This window comes from Vidua chalybeata, chromosome 16 (assembly GCF_026979565.1).
Source record: "Vidua chalybeata isolate OUT-0048 chromosome 16, bVidCha1 merged haplotype, whole genome shotgun sequence".
NCBI lineage: Eukaryota > Metazoa > Chordata > Aves > Passeriformes > Viduidae > Vidua > Vidua chalybeata.
The window spans coordinates 5,214,847-5,235,900 of record NC_071545.1 but is presented as its reverse complement, the minus strand read 5'-3'; the positions used below and the strand labels follow the sequence as shown (position 1 = coordinate 5,235,900).

General features: G+C 42.7%; 2 protein-coding genes across 4 annotated transcripts in view; one reads left to right on the top strand and one right to left on the bottom strand.

Annotated features, from left to right (window-relative positions):
- The first annotated feature begins 22 nt into the window (after nt 1-22).
- TMEM186 (transmembrane protein 186) lies at nt 23-1,580 on the top strand. Its single transcript, XM_053957746.1, has 2 exons — nt 23-42; nt 654-1,580. Exons 1-2 carry the CDS (start codon nt 34-36, stop codon nt 1,389-1,391), a joined length of 747 nt encoding a protein of 248 aa, XP_053813721.1. The 5' UTR covers nt 23-33; the 3' UTR covers nt 1,392-1,580.
- A 1,118-nt stretch (nt 1,581-2,698) lies between these two features.
- The window catches only part of ABAT (4-aminobutyrate aminotransferase), a 49,623-nt gene continuing 31,267 nt past the window's right edge, over nt 2,699-21,054 (bottom strand). For all 3 annotated transcript variants that reach the window (XM_053957744.1, XM_053957745.1, XM_053957742.1), the window contains exons 3-16: nt 19,988-20,085; nt 19,127-19,156; nt 18,404-18,521; nt 14,437-14,486; nt 12,840-12,920; nt 12,634-12,726; nt 12,196-12,258; nt 11,584-11,647; nt 10,820-10,968; nt 9,490-9,627; nt 8,147-8,314; nt 7,267-7,413; nt 6,161-6,272; nt 2,699-4,860 (exon numbers count right to left, since the gene is read on the bottom strand). In XM_053957744.1, the coding sequence (XP_053813719.1) occupies nt 4,739-4,860; nt 6,161-6,272; nt 7,267-7,413; nt 8,147-8,314; nt 9,490-9,627; nt 10,820-10,968; nt 11,584-11,647; nt 12,196-12,258; nt 12,634-12,726; nt 12,840-12,920; nt 14,437-14,486; nt 18,404-18,521; nt 19,127-19,156; nt 19,988-20,085 (1,433 nt within the window). In that variant the 3' untranslated portion in view covers nt 2,699-4,738. The remainder of the gene's footprint in view (nt 4,861-6,160; nt 6,273-7,266; nt 7,414-8,146; nt 8,315-9,489; nt 9,628-10,819; nt 10,969-11,583; nt 11,648-12,195; nt 12,259-12,633; nt 12,727-12,839; nt 12,921-14,436; nt 14,487-18,403; nt 18,522-19,126; nt 19,157-19,987; nt 20,086-21,054) is intronic.

Here is a 21,054-nt window from a genome sequence, read left to right as displayed (position 1 = left end):
GGGGCGGGGCGGGCGCGGAGAGCCGGCGGGGCCATGGCGGCGGTGAGGGCCGGGGCTGTGGGGCGGGCTGGTCCCCCTTCCCCTCCCTCGCCCCTTGCCCCGTCTCCTTGCCTTTCCCCTTTTCCATCCCTGTCGCCTTCCCGTCCCATCGCGGGCCGCTCGGTGACGGGTCCTTGCACGGATACGTGCCCGCGTGTTGCAGCATGGCGGGGGCAGCGCGGAACTTCCCTTCCTGCCTTTGCTCTGCAGTTCTGCGCCTTCCCAGCGTCTGCTCCCTCCTTCGGCCTCCTCGCGCTCTCCTCCCCTTTACCCTGTTTAGTTCATTTTTCTTTTCTGTTTCCCTAAAACTGCTGTTAAAGTGGTTCTTTAACGAGTCGGTGATTTGAGCAGCTTTCCCTGGGATGTTGCTCAGACAGCGAGAGGCAGGGGCTGTGTAAGGTCGGTCACTGAGCTCACTGATATCAGTTGTGTTAGCAAAGTTTTCCAGGGATGCGAGCACAAAAAACAGTTTCTATCAGGGCACTGGTTTAAGCTTACAGTGACCCGGGGGTTGTGCTTTACTGTCTGTAGGCCCCCGAGGGGCCAACTCTGAGCTCACTGATTGGGTTTTAAAGAGCACTCAAACGATGACCTCTGGGAATCCTACCTTACAGGCTTGGCTCTGCACACTTAGGACTAAAGTCTGCACAACAGCAGCTTTTGGGAGATCTCTACCGAAGGAGCTCTGGACAAGGTCGTGGAGAAGGGAAGCTGCTCTCCTGCCCTGGATTTTTGGTTCGTGGGAGTGTTTGCAGTCACAAACGCAGCGAGTTCATGGTGTCAGTAATTATCTCCGGAGACCGCGAGAGCCGTCTGTGTGTCTGTCCCACTCAGCCCCTGCCGCAGTGGTCCAGCAGAAGGCTGTGGATGAGAGGACAGAAGAGTTCAAACTGGTCTACAGGTTCCCAGGGATAAAATACTGCAGGGTCCTGTCGAGACTGAAGCTGCTGCAGACTGCCACCTCCATGGTCATGCTGCCTCCCATCTACTACCTCTACCTGCAGGACCAGGTGTCTCAGAATATCCTCTTCTATACAACTGGCATTGCTGTCTTTGCTGGGGCAATGCTGTATGGTATGAGCTACTTTTTCAGAAGAATTATTGGATTCATCTACTTAAGTGAAACTGGACAAACTGTCAGAGTGGCCCACTTGACATTTTGGGGAAGACGTAATGATATTTACTGTCCCATAGAGACAGTGGTGACTTTGGATGAAGTTGGAGATAGCAAGGATGAGCTACTTCACCAGTTCAAACGGTATAACAGTACAGATACTTTGTATTTTACAATTAAGTATGGCCAGATTGTAGACAGACAGAAATTTACTCAAATATTTGGAGAATTTGTGTGACACAGCAGCTAATTTCGAATGACTTTCCATGTTCCATGTTCATTGTGCTTATTGTTCCACGAGGTTTAAGTAGTTTACCAAACTACACATCCCTATCCTTTTCCTGTGCAAAGCCTGCTGTAACTGCACCCAGTGTAGAAAGTCACAGTGGTAAGGCACAGCCAACTGGATTAAAGGTCTTGCAGCTTGTGTATGGTGTGAGGAGTGTCTGTTCCATGTAGGATTCAGTAATGTCACAGCATTCCAAGCCTGAAGTGTCCTTGGAATGTGCCACAGGAGGCCAAATTACTGGGGCTGACCCTGACTGTTTCTGTTGGCCTCTTTGGTGGTTATGAAACATGAAAAATCTCTTGAAATGAAATGCAGGAGCTGCCAGAGCACCCTCACTTCGAACTCAGTGTTTGCTTTAGCTAATTTCAGGTTGGCTGGGAAGCCTCTGGAAGCCTCTGGAAATTAAAGCTGGTCTGGTACATCCATATGATGGGCACTGCTGAACGTCAGAGAGGGACATGCTCACGTGTTAATGCAGTTGAGGGAACTGTCCAGTGTGGGCTGTCCTGGCCTCAGGAGGGTCCTCCAGGATGGGAGTGGAACTGGGCAAAACAAGGGTGTGGCTGCAAGAGACACTGGCAGCTGAGCTGGTAGGTTAAAGGCTGGGACAGTATTTCAGGAGCCTCTTAGAGAAATTGCCATTCTTCCTTGGAATGGGAAAAGCAGCACCTGTCTCCATGAAGGACTGTGGTCTTATTCCATGGTATGATTTCTCCTCTTCCAAAACCTCAGCAGAAATGAGGAATTTAAATCCTAGAAAGAACCAAACATATCACCTATAACATGTAACACATTTTTTGAATTGTCAGAAGCAAGATAACTCCTTACACCCCTCTTGTAGTTCTAGCTTAATTTGAAACTGGCAAATAAACTGACTCACCAATAATCTGGAGTGTTCTTTCCTTATTTTTTCCTCATGTGAAGTGAAACCTCTGTTTCTTGGCAGATCAGCAAAGGATCACTTAACTAAAATTGCCATTTAAGTGCACAGGGTAACCCTGAATTACTATTTCTCATGTTTAACTTTTCCTAATGGGGTTCTGTGAGTTTCAGTTTTGGCTGGCACTGTGTAGCACCGCAATATCAGAAGAAATCCAAATGTTCCTTGGTGTAAACACCATGGCAGCAAAATACAGTGGGCTGTACAGGTATACTGCATTTTTTTGAGGTTTATCTTCATCAGAATGTATTTAATATATGCACTAATGGTTCAGTTTAGGCATGTACTGGGTGTAAAATGAAAAGCCTTGGAGAAGTTCAATTATAAATATTTTATTTAAGAATATTGATTACACATGATTGATGTCATTTGTTATGAATCTGTGTACAGTTACTAGTTACACCATGAAGTGTACTTAAGTATTTGTTTAAACATTTATTTGGCACTGTCTACAGTATGCTGTAAACAATATTAACTTTATATACTTCAGCTGCAGTGCTTTCTATGTATTCTCTAACGATTTCATCAACATGTTGTACACAATTATACAGTTACTGAGTGTCAGTAAAAATTATAAAAACACCTAGAGTAGTCATAATAAAAGTGAAGATGTGGTAAGACTTCAAATTACTGGACCTTTGCTTCTGTAAAAGTACAAGACTTGCTAGAGACATTCACTAAAACTACTGCACTGATATGTTGAACAAACTAATTCCCAAAATGCTGTCAAATCCAGTTCTTGGTTTGACTTTCCTTTTGCTGATAATACACTTACGAGGACAGTGATGACAATGGAGTTTTGTTGAACACCAATTTTTACCAGTCCTTCCCCCAGATTTCTACAACCTCTCTTCAAAAACCTGCTCAGCTGGCACCAGAATTCTGCTTTCTGCAGAGGTTTACAGAAATCCCAATGGGTTTAAGCTGGCAGAAGTGACTGTGATTGAGTTCCCCAATACCAGTACTTTAAAATGGGAAAACCACTGAATGATGAACACGTCTCAAAGCAGGTAAGGAACCTTTTCACATTTTGGTAGCTGTATTAAACATGTAAATATTTTAACTTCTCTGTTTCTTATTATGCACTTAAAAATTGTGGTCAGATCCTGAAAGGGCAACCGTAAAAGTCCATTGTGGTCCCTGTTTTTTGGTGCACAACAAAAAGTTAAACTTAGTAAACAAAATCCAGATGCTCACCAAGAAAAATAAAAAGAAAGGCACCAGATCTAGTTCAAGTCAGCCTTCAGCAAACAGTAAAGAGACATCCAAAACAATTCTCTGAAGAAAAACAAAGTAATGAACTGTTGACACATTTTTTGATCCTGTGGCTTTCTAGAAGATCTCTGAAGTATTGATGACTTAGAATATACTATTAGAACAAAAATAGAATTACTTTGCATTATAAATGTGCAGTCAGGACTAGGCCTTCACTGTAGTGTCTCTGATACCAGATAATGGCATTTCTGCTTTAGTTTTACAAAATACCTCAAGTATTCGTGTAGAAGTTATAATAGATAAATTAATGGCTATTGTGTGTTCTGGGCAAATAGTAAAATTATCTGGAATCATTCTAGACTGCTGGCAGAAGTGGAAGAATGTGCTTTGCATGGTTCTCTAAGCTTTGTCAAATTACATACTTCAGGGTAGAGTTTTCTCTGTACAAGTCTGCTTGTAAGAGAAGTCAAAAGTTTTAAAACCCATCCGTGATGAGGACAAAAGGACAAGGGCTTCAGTGCCACCTGCAGCGCTGTAGGTGTGGCTGGGGGCACCAGTGCCCTGTGAAGCAGTGAGTGCAGGCTGGGCAGAACTGCCCTGATGCAGTTGGTGTGGCAGATGCCTGTACTCGAGGGAATAAAGCTGGAAGTTATTCTGTAAAATACTGTGCTTGGCAGTGGTGGAAAGCAGAGCTCTCCTTGAAACACTGATTTGATTCCAGCTGCCATTAGAGAATGGCACTCTGTGTGGCAGGCGTGTGGCTCTCAGTGTTTGGCCACACTTGCTGCTTCTGGATGCAAATCTACCAGGGCCACCTGTGGAAACAGACTGTTCCAGGTCCTGCTCAGACAGTGCAGAGTCAGGGACATGGCTGTAGGGAGGACTCTGCAGTTAACATGGCCCAGGCCAGAAGAGGGAGGTTCTGGGGATGCACAGTGAGGGACAGCTGCATGTACCTGCTGGTGACCAGTGCCAATGCTCTGCCTGGGGCATGTGTGCATGGAGCATCTTGCCTTGGGCAGGATTACAGACAGAACACAAACCTCAGTTTATGACTTTACACTTATCTTGTAAGTAGAGAAGACATGAATTAATGCAAACTAATTTCATAATCAGCTGTTCAGTGCAAGGGAACTGCTTTTTACTTGAAGTTTGCTAAGATGTCACTGAAAATGTTCAGGAAGAGGTGTGCGTGGTGGTCCTTGAAGATCAGCGTGGGACGAAAACGGATGGATCTGTCTCCACAGCCTCCCAGGACAACACCTGAAATGAGAACACAATAGGTCCTCTAGTCATTTCCATCTTTGCCAAATAGCCAGAAAAATTCAGGTCTCTCAGTGGGGATACCCTCACTGTGGAGGGCCAACAGAAGCTCCCCAAATCCTGCTAGCCACACCATGATACAGCACATTGTGGTGTGAATGGCCTCAAGCTTCACAGCAGCTTAGAAGAACACTGTGGGTGCCTGGAGCTGTTCTATAAAACACTTGGAGTATTGGGACTAATCCTGACAGCCATGGAAAGAATCCATCCAGCACAGAGCTCAAACACATCTGAGATTTCAGAGCTGCAGTACTCTCCTGCTGAAGTGTCTTGGTGCCACAACAAGACACAGGTGGTTTCTTTGCATTGGTTTTTAAACTAATTTGTTTTTTTATGATAAAAAGTTAAAATGTCTCAGTGCCTGCAAACCTCTCCCTGCAGTGCTTTAAATGCACTTTTTAGCCCAAAATAAATTATTAGAAATGTTTGAATGAGAATCCATATTATTAAGCTGATCTTACCCTGCCTCAAAGCAGAACCTTGGTTTACCATGAAACAAACCACTTGTCTTCTCTCCCTGCTGGCTTAGTTTCCAAGAACAAAGAATGGTATCTTTTACACTATAAAAGTAGTTTCACCACAGTTTAGATGCACCCTGCCTGCTTCTTTCAAGAGATAGGAGTAACAGCAAAAAGCGACAGTAGCAAACACAGGGCCCACAGATACAAAGAGAAGTTCAGGTGTGGATCCCAAGGTTCTCCTCTGCATACCTGGGCCTGTCTGCAGCTGTTAACAGTTCTGTGGGAAAAGAGGGATGCCACTGTAGATCTGTGCCCATTTTAGGCACTGGTATTTAACCATTAGGTATTCCTAGGTATAGGAATTATGTATTTATAAAACTCACCATTCTTCTGCCTGTGTTTTCCTGAGTGACATTAACGTTCTTCTAATTTTCCTGTTTCTAAAAGTAAGCCATGTCCATGGGCACCTAAAGTCACTGCAGAGGATTCTGAACCTGATGTCACAAAAACTCATCCCCTACACAGATCTCTTCCAGTAACCTCAGACCTGCAGAGACTGGTAAATGTACACACCACGCAACAGACTGCTCTGAGGTCTCTGACAAGTATTTCCAGAAAAGTCTAAATCCAACTTTGTCAACTAAATCCAACTCTTCACTACTGTCCTCTGATACTGAAATACTCATGCATGATATGAAAAGGAAAATGTGAAGCATTACCTCCACATGTAAATACTACTGTCTGTCACGGGAAGCTCATCCACACACACAGCTTCTTACCTTTGTTTCTGGCTATTGTAATTAACTTGTTTCTAGTTGCATCATTTGGAGTGTCAAACGAACAGAATGTTCCTCTTCCTCTCACTCTGCTGATGAGATGGGGGTAACGAGCCTGCAGAGAGAGGAGAGACAAGCACATGGCAGGTGCTGCAACAGAGGGCACCTGGTGGCAAGGCTGGCTCTGCCAGGTGGAAACCCTGCTGCCTCCTCGCTCCGCTGGAGTGGAGCGTGGCTCACATGGCCTCGTGCTCTGCTCAGCCTGCAGAGCCCCACACAAAGCAGGGAGGGAGAATGAATCTGACCCATGAGCTGGGTCAAGTAAAATATTCTTTGGAATGAGCATAACACACCTTATTTACATCTACAGTGGACTCCAGGAAAAACTGAGCATAAACCATCTGCACTGGGGCTAGAAACCAGCTCATTCTTACCCTGCACTGAGAGCCTTGCCAGTAGTATCTGTGTCACTTATTCTCAATCACAGTCCTCATCTTCTGGAAGAGCAATCTTCTGGATAGGATTAGTTGTATTCTGGCCCTCCAGAGTATGAGATTATAGTATTCTCTGCTATGTGTTAAAGGTGTGGAGAGAGCAGAGACTGTGTTTCTGTGCAAAATGCCTTTGAGAGGTGAGCACCTGCAAGCCTATCTTTAAATGCCTGTCTGTAGAGCTCCACAGTAGAAGCTGTCCCTTAAACAAGGGAGGGAAAGATACAATTCTCTTATTTCAACAACTCAGCAGAATTGGAACAAAATATGGAAGGACCTTCCTTTGAAAAGAACTTTAGGACAAAGAAATACCAACGGCTTATGGTAATAAAGCCTTCTAGCAAAGTAATTTAATCAGCTGCAGTATATATCTTCAGATATTCTGAGGATCACCCTTTATATTGGATTAAGCTATATAAACCCAGCATTTTTAAGTCAGTAAAAGAAAGTTTACTTCAATTCCAAATGGGACACAGTTATTCAGGCCTGTGTTGAAGTTACTATAATGGTCTAGACCCCAGCTCTAGCTCCTCAGCCCAAGTGTTTAAACTGGATGAGGTCAGATCCTACTTCAGCACCAATTTCTCCTTTTTATCCACAGTCCTTCCAGATGTTTACCTGCAAATCCAACAGCCCAGTCAGTAGTGCTTTCCCAGCGTGGGTTGCATTGTTTAGAAGGTCTTCCGTTTTAATAACCTTAATGACTTCAGCAAGCATGAGGTTCTTGGATGGATCTCCAAGCCAGGTGTTAAAAATCCGGTAGGGCTTGGGAAAGAGTGGAAAAAGAGTTGTGGAACATGTTAACAGGCAAATAACTATAAATTAAGAAAAGCAAAGTATCACACTGGCAGTGCAAACATGTGGTATATGAAAAGGCATGCACTAATCTCACCAACCCCCTTTTTTTATGTTGTAAAGCTAAATCCCATTGCTGAGCTGAAACACAGGGTGATTACTTCATGTTTCTCATTTAGTGCACTCTGCCTTGCTACTCTGATGTCTCATAGAAACACAGCTACAGCTGATAGGAAATCAGCATCATCTATACAGGTTTTACACCAAGCTTTATGTTCTTTCCCTAAATTTGACTTTTCATTTATTACATCTAAAATGTCATTAGTGCAAAGAAGAAATTTTGCTGACAGAATCTGTAATGCTGACACACAAGCTCTGAAATTCCCAAGTTGCCCTACAGAAGAAGATGTCAGTTTGTGGTTTGATTTTGTACTGAAGGTTTATTCCATTAGGCTTAACCCAGTTCTCCTCTCCCCCCACCCCAACCAGCTTTATGACCTTGGTGACTGACAACAACTGGAATAAAAGGGAAGAGGTGATGACAACTGTTGTGTGAGCACACAGCAAGTTCCTGTAAAACAGCAGCCCCATCCAGCTGAACCTGCACTGCTGGAGTGCACCTTGTCCCTTCCATGGATGTTACAGACACTCCTCAGGGAGTCACCAACTAGCACAGAGTCCAAGTTTCATCAAAAAATCTTACAGCGTTTGGCCTGAACTCCTCTTTGTGGAAAAATCCTCCTGTCATCATCTTCTTACTGAATGTTACCACATCAGCTGGGTCATCCAGGCCCCAGTGCTCGTGTGCCCAGAATTTTCCTGTGCAGCCACCTCCCGTCTGCACCTCGTCCACCAGGAAAGCACAGCCATGCTGCAGAGACACACGTGAGGAGCAGGGAACATGAGCCCTCCTTCCCAAACCAGAAACACCTCCCTTAGTGAACACATCAACACAAGCCAATCACAGGCTACACCCCTCCTTCTTCTCCCTTCACTGCCCCAACCTCCCCTCCTCAACCCCATCACCAATGCCACTCATGTGTCAGATTTTACAATTAAAAATTCAGCTCTTTTTTCAGGAAGGCACTAGAAACTTGTTTTCTGCCCATACTCATCAAGTATATGTTTTTATACAGTCTTGAGCATTTCTAGAGGACACCTGAAAACATCTGGGAGAAGCAGAGGTGGCATTTTCAAAGGCCCTGAGGGAAGCAGAGTGTCATTTCTAGGGGCTTTGTTTGTTAGAAATATGAAGTCTCTGCCCCCAGTCAGAGTCAGGCATTATGTGGCACAGAGGCAGTACCAGCAGCATGAGCTGGTCATTTTAGGGGGCATGAAAAGCTGCCTTTCAGACAACTCTGCTGAAAGAGCTACTTGTGAGCTGGCAATGTGGGGTTTTTATGTGAAGGACTATTTTGTCCAAACTTTGTGACAGGAGAGCAAGCTGTATCATAATTCTGTATTTAAAAGCAATGGGTAAGTACTTCTGAAGGCAGCATCTCTTCAGCACACAAATGTTTTTTTGAGGGTGAAAAAAAGCATGGAGTAAGTATTACTGAGGGTCATAGCTTTTAAATGTGTAACTTTACATTCCAAGTACCAAGACATCTGTCCTTTTCATTGTTTTATTGGAACATCAGCACTGTGGCTGGACTCAAGTTGTGTTTCAGCTTTTTTTTTTTGCAATTAAAATCATGTCATTAAAAGTTTATACTTTTCACAACCTGCTTCAGAAGCGGAACCTCTTCAACCAATAAGCATGATCACTTAAAGAACACACCTGCAAAATTCATAGCTAATGAATCAGAGTAATTTCTCTCTCACTTGGAAATTAGAAGATAATTTATTGGACTGAGGAAAGCATTAGGTGTGAATCAAATGGAAGAGAGCAGGGATTGCTGGTATGTGGTACATAACTACCCTGACTGCTGCTAAGGAGGTCTGTGAAACCCTCCAAGAGCCTGGGGCAGGGCAAAGCCTCTGGAGACACAATGTGTGGGTGCATGTTTTAGCTACCCCTGAGTGCCCAGAGAAATGTTTTATTACCTTTCTGGCAATATCTCGCAGCTTTCTGAAGAAGTCATCTGAAGCATGATTGTCCCCACCCTCTGACTGTATCGGTTCCACAATGATTCCAGCCACAATCTTCTTCTTTTTCCTGTACTTTACAATCAGGTCTTCCACCTGTAAAACAGACACTTGTGCTACATCCTCCTTCCAGAACATTTGCACATTTCCTCCCAGCTAGATGAAATCTCATCAGAACTTCAACTTTGCATGGAAATTCCTGGCTATAAAGGTACCAGGAAGCACAGAGGATTAACAAGTGGTTCCTCCAGCATTCACCACTGCCTTGCTGCTCCTGGATGGGTTTAAATCACACTCTAAGTAGCTGCACATTTATCTACAGTGTTGTGAAAGCTCTAGCCAGGTTCAGCTGGCAGTGTGCCAGCACCACTGCAGCTCACTGTGCCACTGCTGTCATTCCACCTAAGTGATATGGAAGGGGATAGATTTTGTGTCAGAAACCAAAACTCTGCTAATGTATTAGAAAAGGTAATCTGGAAAATTCACTTTTTCCAGTCACCCACTTCAGATCTATTAAAATTAATCAGATGAAATAGTTCACAAATTCTGTTGTTGTAAGGGCCTGACAGATAATTCTCATTAACCTCCTAGTGCCAGTTGCTGCAATTAATGGTGTGTTTGTGATTGAAATCCCTCTCACAGCCCTCAGGGCCACAGCCCCTGCAGGCTGTGCAAGGCAATGGTTTCCAAAGGGGGCCAGTAAGCCAAGCACAGACTTGCTAAGAAACCGTTTGGCTTTTTGGTTTGTTTGTTTGCTTTTAGAATAATGGCATCCAGCACTGCACTTCTCCCAGCAAAGCTACCCTGGAGCAGCCCCAGGGAAACCCAGCATTTGCTGTGCTGTGTTCTCTGAAGTGAGGCAGGTTTGGCTAAGTGGACTCGCAGGTCCATCTCTGCACAATCAGAGCTTTATGCCAGAAGCTGCCATGGAGAAGCTGGAAAGGCTGAAATACTCTTAGAGGTTCTCTCTGCAGAGAGGGTTATCCACAGTTATCCACACTGTGCTCTCTCTCAGCCCATGGCCCTTTGGCAAGAGCTGGCAGATGAGTTCACTGTGATACAACCGAGTTCTGAGGGTGAAATTTCACTTTGGTATCACTCATGCAGCCCTGAATTCCCAGTGAGCTGGCAGGGAGACAGGTCTGACTGTAAACAACAGTGAATGCTGGTCCAATCACAGGCTGTTCCAATCCTTGAAAACATTCTTTTAGTGAAAAGCACTAATCCTACCAACACTATTCATTATTTCAAATCAAAAACGACAGAAAGCTGCCAGGGAATTTTTTACCTCCTCTAAACAACGGGCTTCTTCCTGTTGATTCTCTTTCACAAAGTCTTCCAGGGGATACTTTAGCCTTGGAAATGGAGCAATAGGCCAATCCAGTGAGGGAATGTCCAGTTTGTGAATTGCTTTAGAGTGAGTTGTAGCTAAGCAACCTAAGTCCAGAGAGGGAAAAATTAAAATAATACCCATCTAGGATCAATACAAGAAAAAGCCACCAAGAGGTGAAAAATGGCCTGACTGTAGAATTCTCTTAACTGCTCTATGTTTTTACTGTCTTCTGAAATACTGGGTAATTGGATTTAGTCAGGCTTAAATGGATTGCTCTAGATCTTAAGCATCAGTTTCCACATGCACTGTTCCAGAAGGGCAGGAGAACCTCTGTCAGTCTGAACAGGTTACTCAGACAAGGTGGATTTCATCCCTCCAAAGACACAAAGCTCACAGTTACAGCACTCTCAGGTAACATGCTTAGAACAAGGACTGAGCTGATATAAACCAGTGAAAGTGAGTGACAGCATGTTTGTGGAGATTTTACCCCAGGAGTTAGATTTCCATGAGCACAGACAGGAAACTGCAGATTCAGAATGAAAATAACAGCATGTCTGAAAATTCTTCTTCAAAAAACACAAGATCAATTCCTAATGTCACTCAAACATTCCAGTGCTGGTGGGGCTTCCAAGGCAAGCCTTAATGAACCTACAACTTCTCCACTGGTACTATGTGTGTAAGGACAAGCACAGTGAGCTGAGGGGTGAGGGACAGCTTACCCAGGGTCCTGCCATGGAAGCCGCCCATGAAGGAGAGCATGGCGTAGTCAGGGCAGCCAGGGGGCTGCAAGCAGAGCACACAGTGGGGTCAGCCAGGGGCAAACATCCCCCCCACTGCCCCCTGAGCTCCTCTTCCAGCAGGCACCACAAATTGTTACAGCCTCCCCTTCAGCAAGTACACTGGTCACCCCAAGCCTGCCCCAGCTCCCAAACCCCGGTGTTTACACGGCTGAATCCTTGGTGTGGATGCTGTGCCCTGACATCAAGCACAGGTGAGCTCAGACCAGGCTGAGCCTTCAGCACAGTCACCCCTTTGAACACAAATTAGGAGCACATGTTTATGGGGTGGCTGTGCCTGGGGGTAGCCTTGGGGCTGTGGGGGCTCAGTGAGGAGAGGCTGGGGCTCCCCTGTGCTGCTCCCCATGCATTCCTGATGACTCCCTGATATTTGTTGGGAGCAGTCTGTATTTCACCATTTCCTAAATGTGCAAAGCCCATATTCCACTTCAGATGTGGAAGTTTGGTTCAGCAAACCAAACTTTTCCTCCCAATCTTCCCTTCCAAGCCCAAACCAGTGGTACATCTGTAGGTGTGGTAAAGAACAAATGTTACCTGGTTAATCATGCAAGATTCCAGTTCTTCTTTTGTGACATTATTATGGCCCCTCTCCTTGTTCTGCAAAAAACCCAAACAACCCAACATGAGTGTTCCTGTAGTTGTAACCAATGCATTTATGGCTGAACCACAGACCAGGAATGCTGGTATTCAGGACTGCAGTCAAGGAATACCCTGTCTGTGGCTTTCACATGCTGACTGCAATCTGCATTTTCTTTATTTCCTTTACTTTGTAACTTCTGAAGTTGTGTCAATATGAAGTAAAAGCTTAGACAAAGAGGTTTTAATAAAGATTTTATACTAGATTGAATATAAACAACTTCATGAGCAAGACAACCTCTAAGCTTCACTTTGTTTTGCAATAACAATTCTGATTATGAGTAAATACTCATTTCTACATCTAAACCTACAAAAATACCTTAATGCTTTACTTACTCTGTACCACATGAATATTGCTTTAAAGGCATTTTCATTAGAGCAGGATCCACAAGACATGGTCATCACCTGTGACAAACCCTTAGGAGCCACCTGTCAGCAAAGACAGAAAATTATTCTTGAAATACTGAACACAAGTATAGTGCAAAGTAATAATAAGAATGATGACAATAATAGTGATCAGTCCAAAGGTATCTCAAACTTACTGATAGCAAAGACTCCTTCAGTTTTTCTGTAAAATTCTCTGGAGGTAAAATCCCTAGGGCAGGTCTGTTGATAAAAGTGCTCTAAAAAGACAATGGAAGAGGAATTGTTAGGTCTTACTATCACAGGGAAAAAATGTTGATATCAAAGCAGTGCCATTTTATTCTAATTATAAATACCAGGCAGAAATCTGTATCAGGGCACAAGTAGTTTTAAGGTAGAGATTACTATTCCTGCCTTAGCATATGTTTTTCTATCTAATCCTCACTATGTTATTCTTGCAGGACACATTAGGAAAGTGCAGGCACACTGACATTTCCTCTTCAATTTTGCCATTTTAACTGCTCAATCTTCATTTTCCTTATACACAGGAAATATGCTTTAGAATCTTTATTACTTGCTTTCAGTTTGAGTAGCTGAATTCAGTTAGGATAGCAGCATTTTCATCCTTACTGAGCTTCAAGACAGACCATTTTGGAACACTGGGAAGGTGGAGCCAAGGCTCCAGGCTCTTCAATGGAAGATGAGAAGCCATGGGCATGAATCAAAGCATGAGAAGTACTGATTTGGGTATAGGGAAAAGGTTTTGCAGGTAGAGAACAGTGAAGCAGTGAAACAGGCTGCTCTTTTGGAGATCTTCAAGGTCCTAGATAAAACCCTGAGCACCCTGGTCTCATCTCACAGCCACCCATCTTGGAGCAGGAGGTTGGCCAAGAGACCACCTGAGGTCCCTTCCAACGTCAGTGGTGCTGTGCACCGACCACATCAGGATTCACACCTTTGGGAAAGGTAATTTTGGTGTCAGGGAACAGCAGCCTGCAGCCCACACAGGGGTTTCTAAGGAGCAGCTCTGGAAAAAGCCCCTCAGCCTCCCCAGCGCACTAATGGAGATGAATGTCACATTTATGCAATTAATTTAAATTGTGTCACGGATTAAAATGGATTCATTGCTGCTCTTGGTCTTTGTGGGTAATCTTATTTGATTCATACCATGCTACTCTTTATTTTAAATTAAATTTTCTCAGAGAAGGACAAGCTCAATAAATTTGCCAACTGCCAAGCAGCTTTATTTGCCCTTTTTTTTTTGTTTGTTGTTTTTCTTGTTGGACAAGTAATGACTGAAATTAAAGGTTGAGCATTGATAAGTTAAGTCTCAGTGGGTCTCCAGAGGGGACACACAGCCTCCCCCAAAACACTCATATTTTCAGTGCAGCTCAAGCTTGCACATTTATCAGCATCCTTCAGTCCTTCTCAACACAAATACTCATTCTGAGACGTGTGAGGCTCAAAAAATCTTCACAAAACATTATTAAAATGGTTAATTTGAGACAGTACATTTGACCTATGATTTAAATGTGCCTGCAAATATATCAAAGGCTTGCAACACCTAAATGTTTACTATTTGTAAAAATTCCCAGAGGTTTAGGTGTCTTCTTAAACACTACAAAGCTCTTTCCATTTGGTGAGAAGTAAAGCAAGCAGATCCTATTATACATTAAATTGAATCATTAACATTCACTATCAGTCTAAGAAAAACAGAAAGCCCACAACAAGGAGAGAGAGAACTTCTTCACATCCTCCATGTTCTAATTCACTTACCAGGTTCTGTGGCTGCTGTAAAAGCTTGATCAGAGAGGGATGGCTGTAACCTAATTAAAAAGAACAAAGAAAGAAAGCAGTTCTTTTTACCTGGTTTCAATGAAGTAATGTAAAGCATAATCTAGAGAATAACCATAACTTCATGCTTGATTGTTTATGTGTAGCTTCTATATTTTAAACTAATATTTTTAGTAATAATGGAGGTAATAATTTAGTAATAATTTGAAGTAGGACAATCCTCTGGGGTCTTTGTCCCTCAGCAGCATGTCTGGGTGCAGGGCACAGCACAGCACTGCTGTTGGGAGCTCTGGCACACCCATTTCCTTACTTTGACAAATTTTTGCTTGGAAAAAGATGCAACAGTTTATCCTTCTTACTAAGAAACCAAGCTTCAGTTTTAACACAATGAAGGTGCTTAATTTATACCCATTGATAATCTACAGGATAACTTGCTTCTTACAAGCAAAACCAATTTATCTGCTGTTAAGAAAAATAATCTTCGAAGGAGGCCAGAAATTTCATTTAAAGCCTGATCTCTAATGTATGAAATACCAGCATCAGAGATTAACATCATCTTTTAAATTTCCTTGTAGAAACAGTTGGAAACCTCATCTTCCCTACTGCTCAAGAAGTTAGACCATGGTAATTTTGTTACAAAAGCTTATTGTGCTTCTGAATCCCCATTCCAGCAGAATGACAACAGCCCTGATTAATCTGTTTAAGCAATGGAGCATTAGGAGACTGTGTTAACAAAACAATTATAAATTCAGTTTGGAATATTTTAGCTGAAAACAAGAGAATATCCATATTGTTTTAGCAGCATGTCATGCTGATAAATCTGTTACAATTATTATGAAGATAATAATAGTGGCTATTTGGGACACAGAACAACTAAACCTGCATGGCATCTGCTGTCATGGGAAGAGCTGTTGTTCAGCTAGAGGGAATGACACATTGAGAGCTGTGTCCTTGAGAACTGCACCTGTGGCTGCCACTGAGAGCCCCTTTGAGAGTAAATCAAGTGTTTTAGAAATCTCCAAAGCACAGCCACTATTGTTTGGGAAGCTCAAGGATCAGCTCTGGTGTTGCCTGTAAGAGCCTGTAATCCTGTTGCTGGTGTTACATACGTGCATGCCATGGTATCAGAGACACCATTCTCTTACATAACACAGATCTCTGTTAGCCCTGATTTACCCTTTTGCATCCACACAGAGTCTCTCTCCTGCTCTCTTCACTTCGGGCCAAGGGGTCTGGTCTTCCTCCTAACACTCCCTCGTCCTTGTGCCTCCTCAGAGGGGCCCCAGTGAGGAAGAGAGGATCCTGAAAGCCCAGCTGCTGTGACAGAAGCTGAGCTGGCATGTGGGTTCACAGTCAGGAACTAACACCAGGAAGAAGTAAATGCTTGAATAGCCATTATATAACTGTGGTAGACAAGTCAAACAGCTCCAGGCTGGCGTGGCAAACAGGCACTAACTCTTTGCAGTGCCATGACCAGCACAAGGGTTTGCAGTGTTACAAATCTGCTCTCAGAGCTGGCTCTAAGGAAGGGCACCTGCTCCATCACTCTTGCTGGGTGTCTGGATCAGCGTGACAGGAACGTACATGTCCTCCAGGCTCATGAATGTGCCTGTCTGCCAAAGGAAAAACAACTAGAGCCTGCTAAAATAATGAGATGGAGAAAGCCCAAAGAATCCTTTCAACTGAGCAGCAGGCTGCTGTCAATAATACCAAGCTACACCTCTCTGCATCTCCCCAAACAAAACAGACCTTCCCAGCACTGAAAAACACATTGTTTCATTTGCTATTCCAGGATGTTTGCTGGCAAACATGTCAATAACATCCTTCTTGCATTTGGCTCCATGGGGTTTCTAACTCTATTAGACAGAATAGATGCAGGATGAAAGGACAGCTGTGCTACAACTACCCATAAAAGTGTGGTAAAAAACTATTTCAATTTTTGTTTTTCAGCAAGAGACAGCCTAGAGCATCTTTGCCTAGAGGTTTTTTATACTTTATTTCTTATCTCTCCACACAGGCACTTATTACTTCTCAACCTCTGCTGATAAATATATTCTAGTGTAACAGATCATTATTAAATCTTGGGGAGTCCTGACAGATTCATGAAAGGTTTTATTGGATTTACTTGCAAAGAGATAAGCACAGATTACTAACAAGCACCTTGTGATCTTGTTTTGCTCTTCCAATCCAGGCCCTACCTCTGTCACCAAGAGGGACATTATTAGTAGCCTGGGCAGCTTCAGCTAATCTTGTCATTCAGTACAACTGAAACACATAAATGAATGTTGTGTGTTAGGCTTAGGTCAGCCTGTAAGTCTGAAATTTGCATTTACTCTTTGCTGCTGCCCATCCCAGAGGCATGATCTGAGAAGGTGCAAGAAGCACTGTACTGTAGTTCCTTTGGGACTGAGGAATGTGCTCCCTAGGATAAAACCCAGCTTCTCCTCAGGAGGGCATTGCCTCTTGAGAAGGAGGAACTACATGGCTTAGGAGGGTCAGTCACAGCACTGGAGTCTTGCCCTAATCACCAGTTTCAATCAACCAGAGAAAGGAAACTGCAGAGCCCCTGTCCATTTCTGCCCATCAAGAAAATATTTCCTCCATAGTACTTCAATATTTTATACACAAAACTGTATTAAAAGAGGTATGCTTGCACCACCCAGCACCAGAAGGTCAGAAAGCCTCAGTGCACTGTCTGTACAGTTTCATTCTTTTGGAGTATGCACTGACTTTCATACTTTGGGGTGTGCATTGGACTACACGACCGAGATTTGTTTCTCCCAATCAATTTCTTATGTGAAGAATGGGAAGCCATGTAAATGCTCCTCCTTTCCTAGAACATAAAATCCAAGCTCATTGGCATACAAGCATTGTGCTCCTGTGTCTCACCCCTATTTCCTTATGAGCAGAGGCCCAATTATCTCAGTGCAGCCTGAAAGATACAAAGCAGTGAGAACTTGGGGGAAACAAGCTACAGACATTGCAGGGTTCTGGAATGATTACACTGATTGAGTGCTGAAGGACAGCAACAACATTGGCTGCAAAGAAGGCTGGGATAAGTGAACACCCATCACAGTCACAAGGTCTTAGATGCCAGAAGTTTGGTAACAACCTGAACATCATCATATTGTTTCCTAGGAAAGGAGACCTGTAGGGATGATTTTGAGTCATCACAGTTGCTATACATAGCACAAGATCTACCTTTTAAATTACCCCAGCACTTCTGCTCTTTCTGCTTCTGCAGAAGTGTATTTTTAAGCAGCTGAGAGGAACCATGGATGAGGAGCAAACAAACTGGACTGAACTGAACTCCTACTGAAACCTGTATGCCTTGCAGTTGGGGCTCACATTTCTGCTTTGCTTCTGCTCAAAAGGCTTCACAAAGCAATCAGCTGACTCTCCCAGGCACTTGCCAGGCCCTGTGTCTGCTCCCCCAGACAAATGAGGTGCCACCTTCACTTTCAGTCAGCACCACAGCTCACTGCTGGGCTTGCTTCATCCTGCTGCAGTCCACGTGGCCCACTCCTTTTTTTTTTTTCCCACTTATTTTGAGATAGAAATGTTAACTAAAGCATATAATTTCATATTATAATGTCCACATTATGCTTATTTATGTTTAAAACATTAACATACTGTTACAGATCCAAACCAACAAAGACAACCTGAATTGTGGAACTTGCACATTCAAATTGAGATTAATACTAGAGCTTCTTCCTGGCACCACTATGCACTTTAAGAGAGCTTTAGGTAGAGAATTTGTAGTTCCTTCAGCTATCCAAACCCACCACTACACAGAACACAGCAGTGAGCTGTCCCTGATCACAACAAGGTGCTCATTATGTCACCTCTGTTTTCTAAAATTAATCAACCAACTTCCCTGGTAGTGCCTGAGATAAGAAAATGACAGGTTGAGGACAAAACAAAACATTTTGGTACAACTGCCTCCTACCTATTGGGATGGAAGAAATCTGAGAGTAGAGATCCAACATACGATTGCCATCTACATCTACGAGGTAGTTCCCTCGGCTCTCTTCATAATTGCAAAAGAAGTGCACAGCTTCTGCATTCTTCAAGGAAAAAAAAAACAGTGCTTTAAAAAGGGGCATAATTAGTGCTTTAAAAGTATGTAGGAAGGTGCAACTAATGGTTGTACAGCAAAATCTGATAAAAATATCTAATGCTAGGAAAAAAAGACTCATTATATTCACTGCATGGGAATAACTGTACAGCTATTTTTATAACGACTGTTAAAAGGGCAAGTCTTTACTTCTTCTACAGAAATGAAGCACAGATGTGGATAAATTGCTCATCTTAGGAAGGCAATATGTAATTAGGCTGACATACTTTTAAACTCAAGCCACAATCTACCTTGTTTTCATTGGCCACTCTGTAACAACTCTGCAGTTTTTCTTTTAAACACACATAGTTTAAACACATACGTTGAAAGAAAAACCCCTAATGCTAGCAAAATGATCCTGCAGTATTCAAAATATACTACAAAAGATTTTACTCAAATGCATAAATAAACCACACATAATGTACTCAGTGTGGAAACCTGGAGTCAGTGTTTCACCTTTCTGTGTGGCACAAAAGAACAAACAAGAATTTTAAAACAAGTTCTGAAATTGAAGTGTTAACAACCCCCCAAAACACAGAAAACTTGACAAATTACCTGAATGCCATTCAGCTTCTTCATTAATTCCTGCACAAAAACAAATGTCACAGTCTCAGGTGTGTAATTAGAAAATACTGATGGACAACATATATTTCTTTTCTTATGATCCCATAAATCATATGCAAACTTTGTAGTCCTGTGTGCTTACCAGGCAACTCTACCTGCCACAGGAACTTTCATGGTGCATCTTGCAAATATTACAGTCAAAACTATGACCTGTGGCATGCAGAGCTAAACGGGCTGCAAACACAGTTTAACTGTAAATCTCCAAAAAGGGAAAGCTGCCTCTTCTATATTGACCAACTGAACTGAGAAAACAAGAGAGAAATCAGAAAATAAGAGAAGCCAGAGTCACACAGAAGGGATACTGGTACATTGGTTCTAGAAAGACAGCTCCTTAAAAACAACAAAAAACCTCACAAAAAACCAAAACCCACCACATGCACAAATGCTGAGTCTACCAGAGTAAAACAACATGCAGCAAATTCAAACTCTTGCTTCATTTCAAAACCAAAGCATTATTTCACATCAGGAAAAGTTTCTATTTCAGCAGGAGGACAAGTGACCAAGCCTGATCAAGTGTTTTATTAAAATTATGCTCTTTTGCTTTGATTATTCTGTAGGAATTATTATTATTATTATATGGGAACTTGGCAGTTGAGATTCAGTTCTGCCTCTCAGAGAGGGGCATTTTATTAGTGAGCACTTCATTCTCAACCTCCTGATAAAAGTGGGCGTAGACTTACAGAATTGTATTTATTCATATCAAATTTAAGGTTTGAAATGAATCTGTTTTCTAGCAAGATAGACACAGCTGAAGATAAAAAAAGCCCGAGTTACTATACTTTGGAAACTTACTCTAGATCGTGGTCCAGGAACTTCTGTCTTCATCAGAGGTCCATCATAATCAAAATCCACATCAATTTTAGCTGCAGCTTGACTGATATACCTGTGTCCTGTAAGAAATAATGAAAACCTAAGTACAGACCATATTTTCTGTGCTCTCCTTTTAGAGGATACATTCATACCTTGCTTGACTGAAAACACTTGACCAATTGATGAGACCAATTACATAAGTGAACTATGTATCTCATCTTTGACCAGTCTTAAAATAAAACCAATACCAGTGAGGTGGCTTAAAAAAAACCCAAACAAATGAAAAAATCCCAAGGGAAATCACAAGGCAACCCTGGAGAAACAGGCAAATCCTCTGTAAAGCACAGGAGGATTGAGAGCACATCTCATTCCATCTCTTTTTTTGAGTCTGCCCATTATGCCCTGTGCAAGCCTTTGCTATAAATTCCCCACTTCTACACAGAGATGGTCAGCTTCCAGTAATAACCAAAAAGCCAGATGGAGTCTACAGGAAAAATCCAGTATGATGCTTTTCAATAGCCCAAAGAACACTCTTTGGGAAAGATTCGTCTCAGAAAGGTAAATGGCCTTGTCTCACATGAAACCAGAATCCTGCAGTGCAGCTCTGAAATCTGAGTTCCAATCAGTGCCAGTTTTGCTTCTGATCTTGCTGGTTTTTATCCACATGTGTAGGGAATCATAATTAACTTGGCACCTTAATGAAAACAAAAGGCAAATATCTCCTTTGCTTTACCAATAACAGGCTCTGCTTCCCTTTCTGAAATAACTGTTTTAAAATACAGAGTTCAGGCAAACTTCATATGACAGAGACAGTTCTGGTAAGCATGTATTCCAAATATGTACATATTCCATTAAGGGGATTATGGGATAATATGGGGATTGTACATTTGCAAAAAAAGGAAGCTCTACCAAGGTGACCAGCAGAGACTATGAGCTTGCTCTGGTTACATATTGAACTAAACCTACAATCTTGGCAATTACATTTTTGTCATGGAGCATCTGCAAGCCTCCACCCAGCATGGTATCAACAACAAACTGCTCTTAATGCT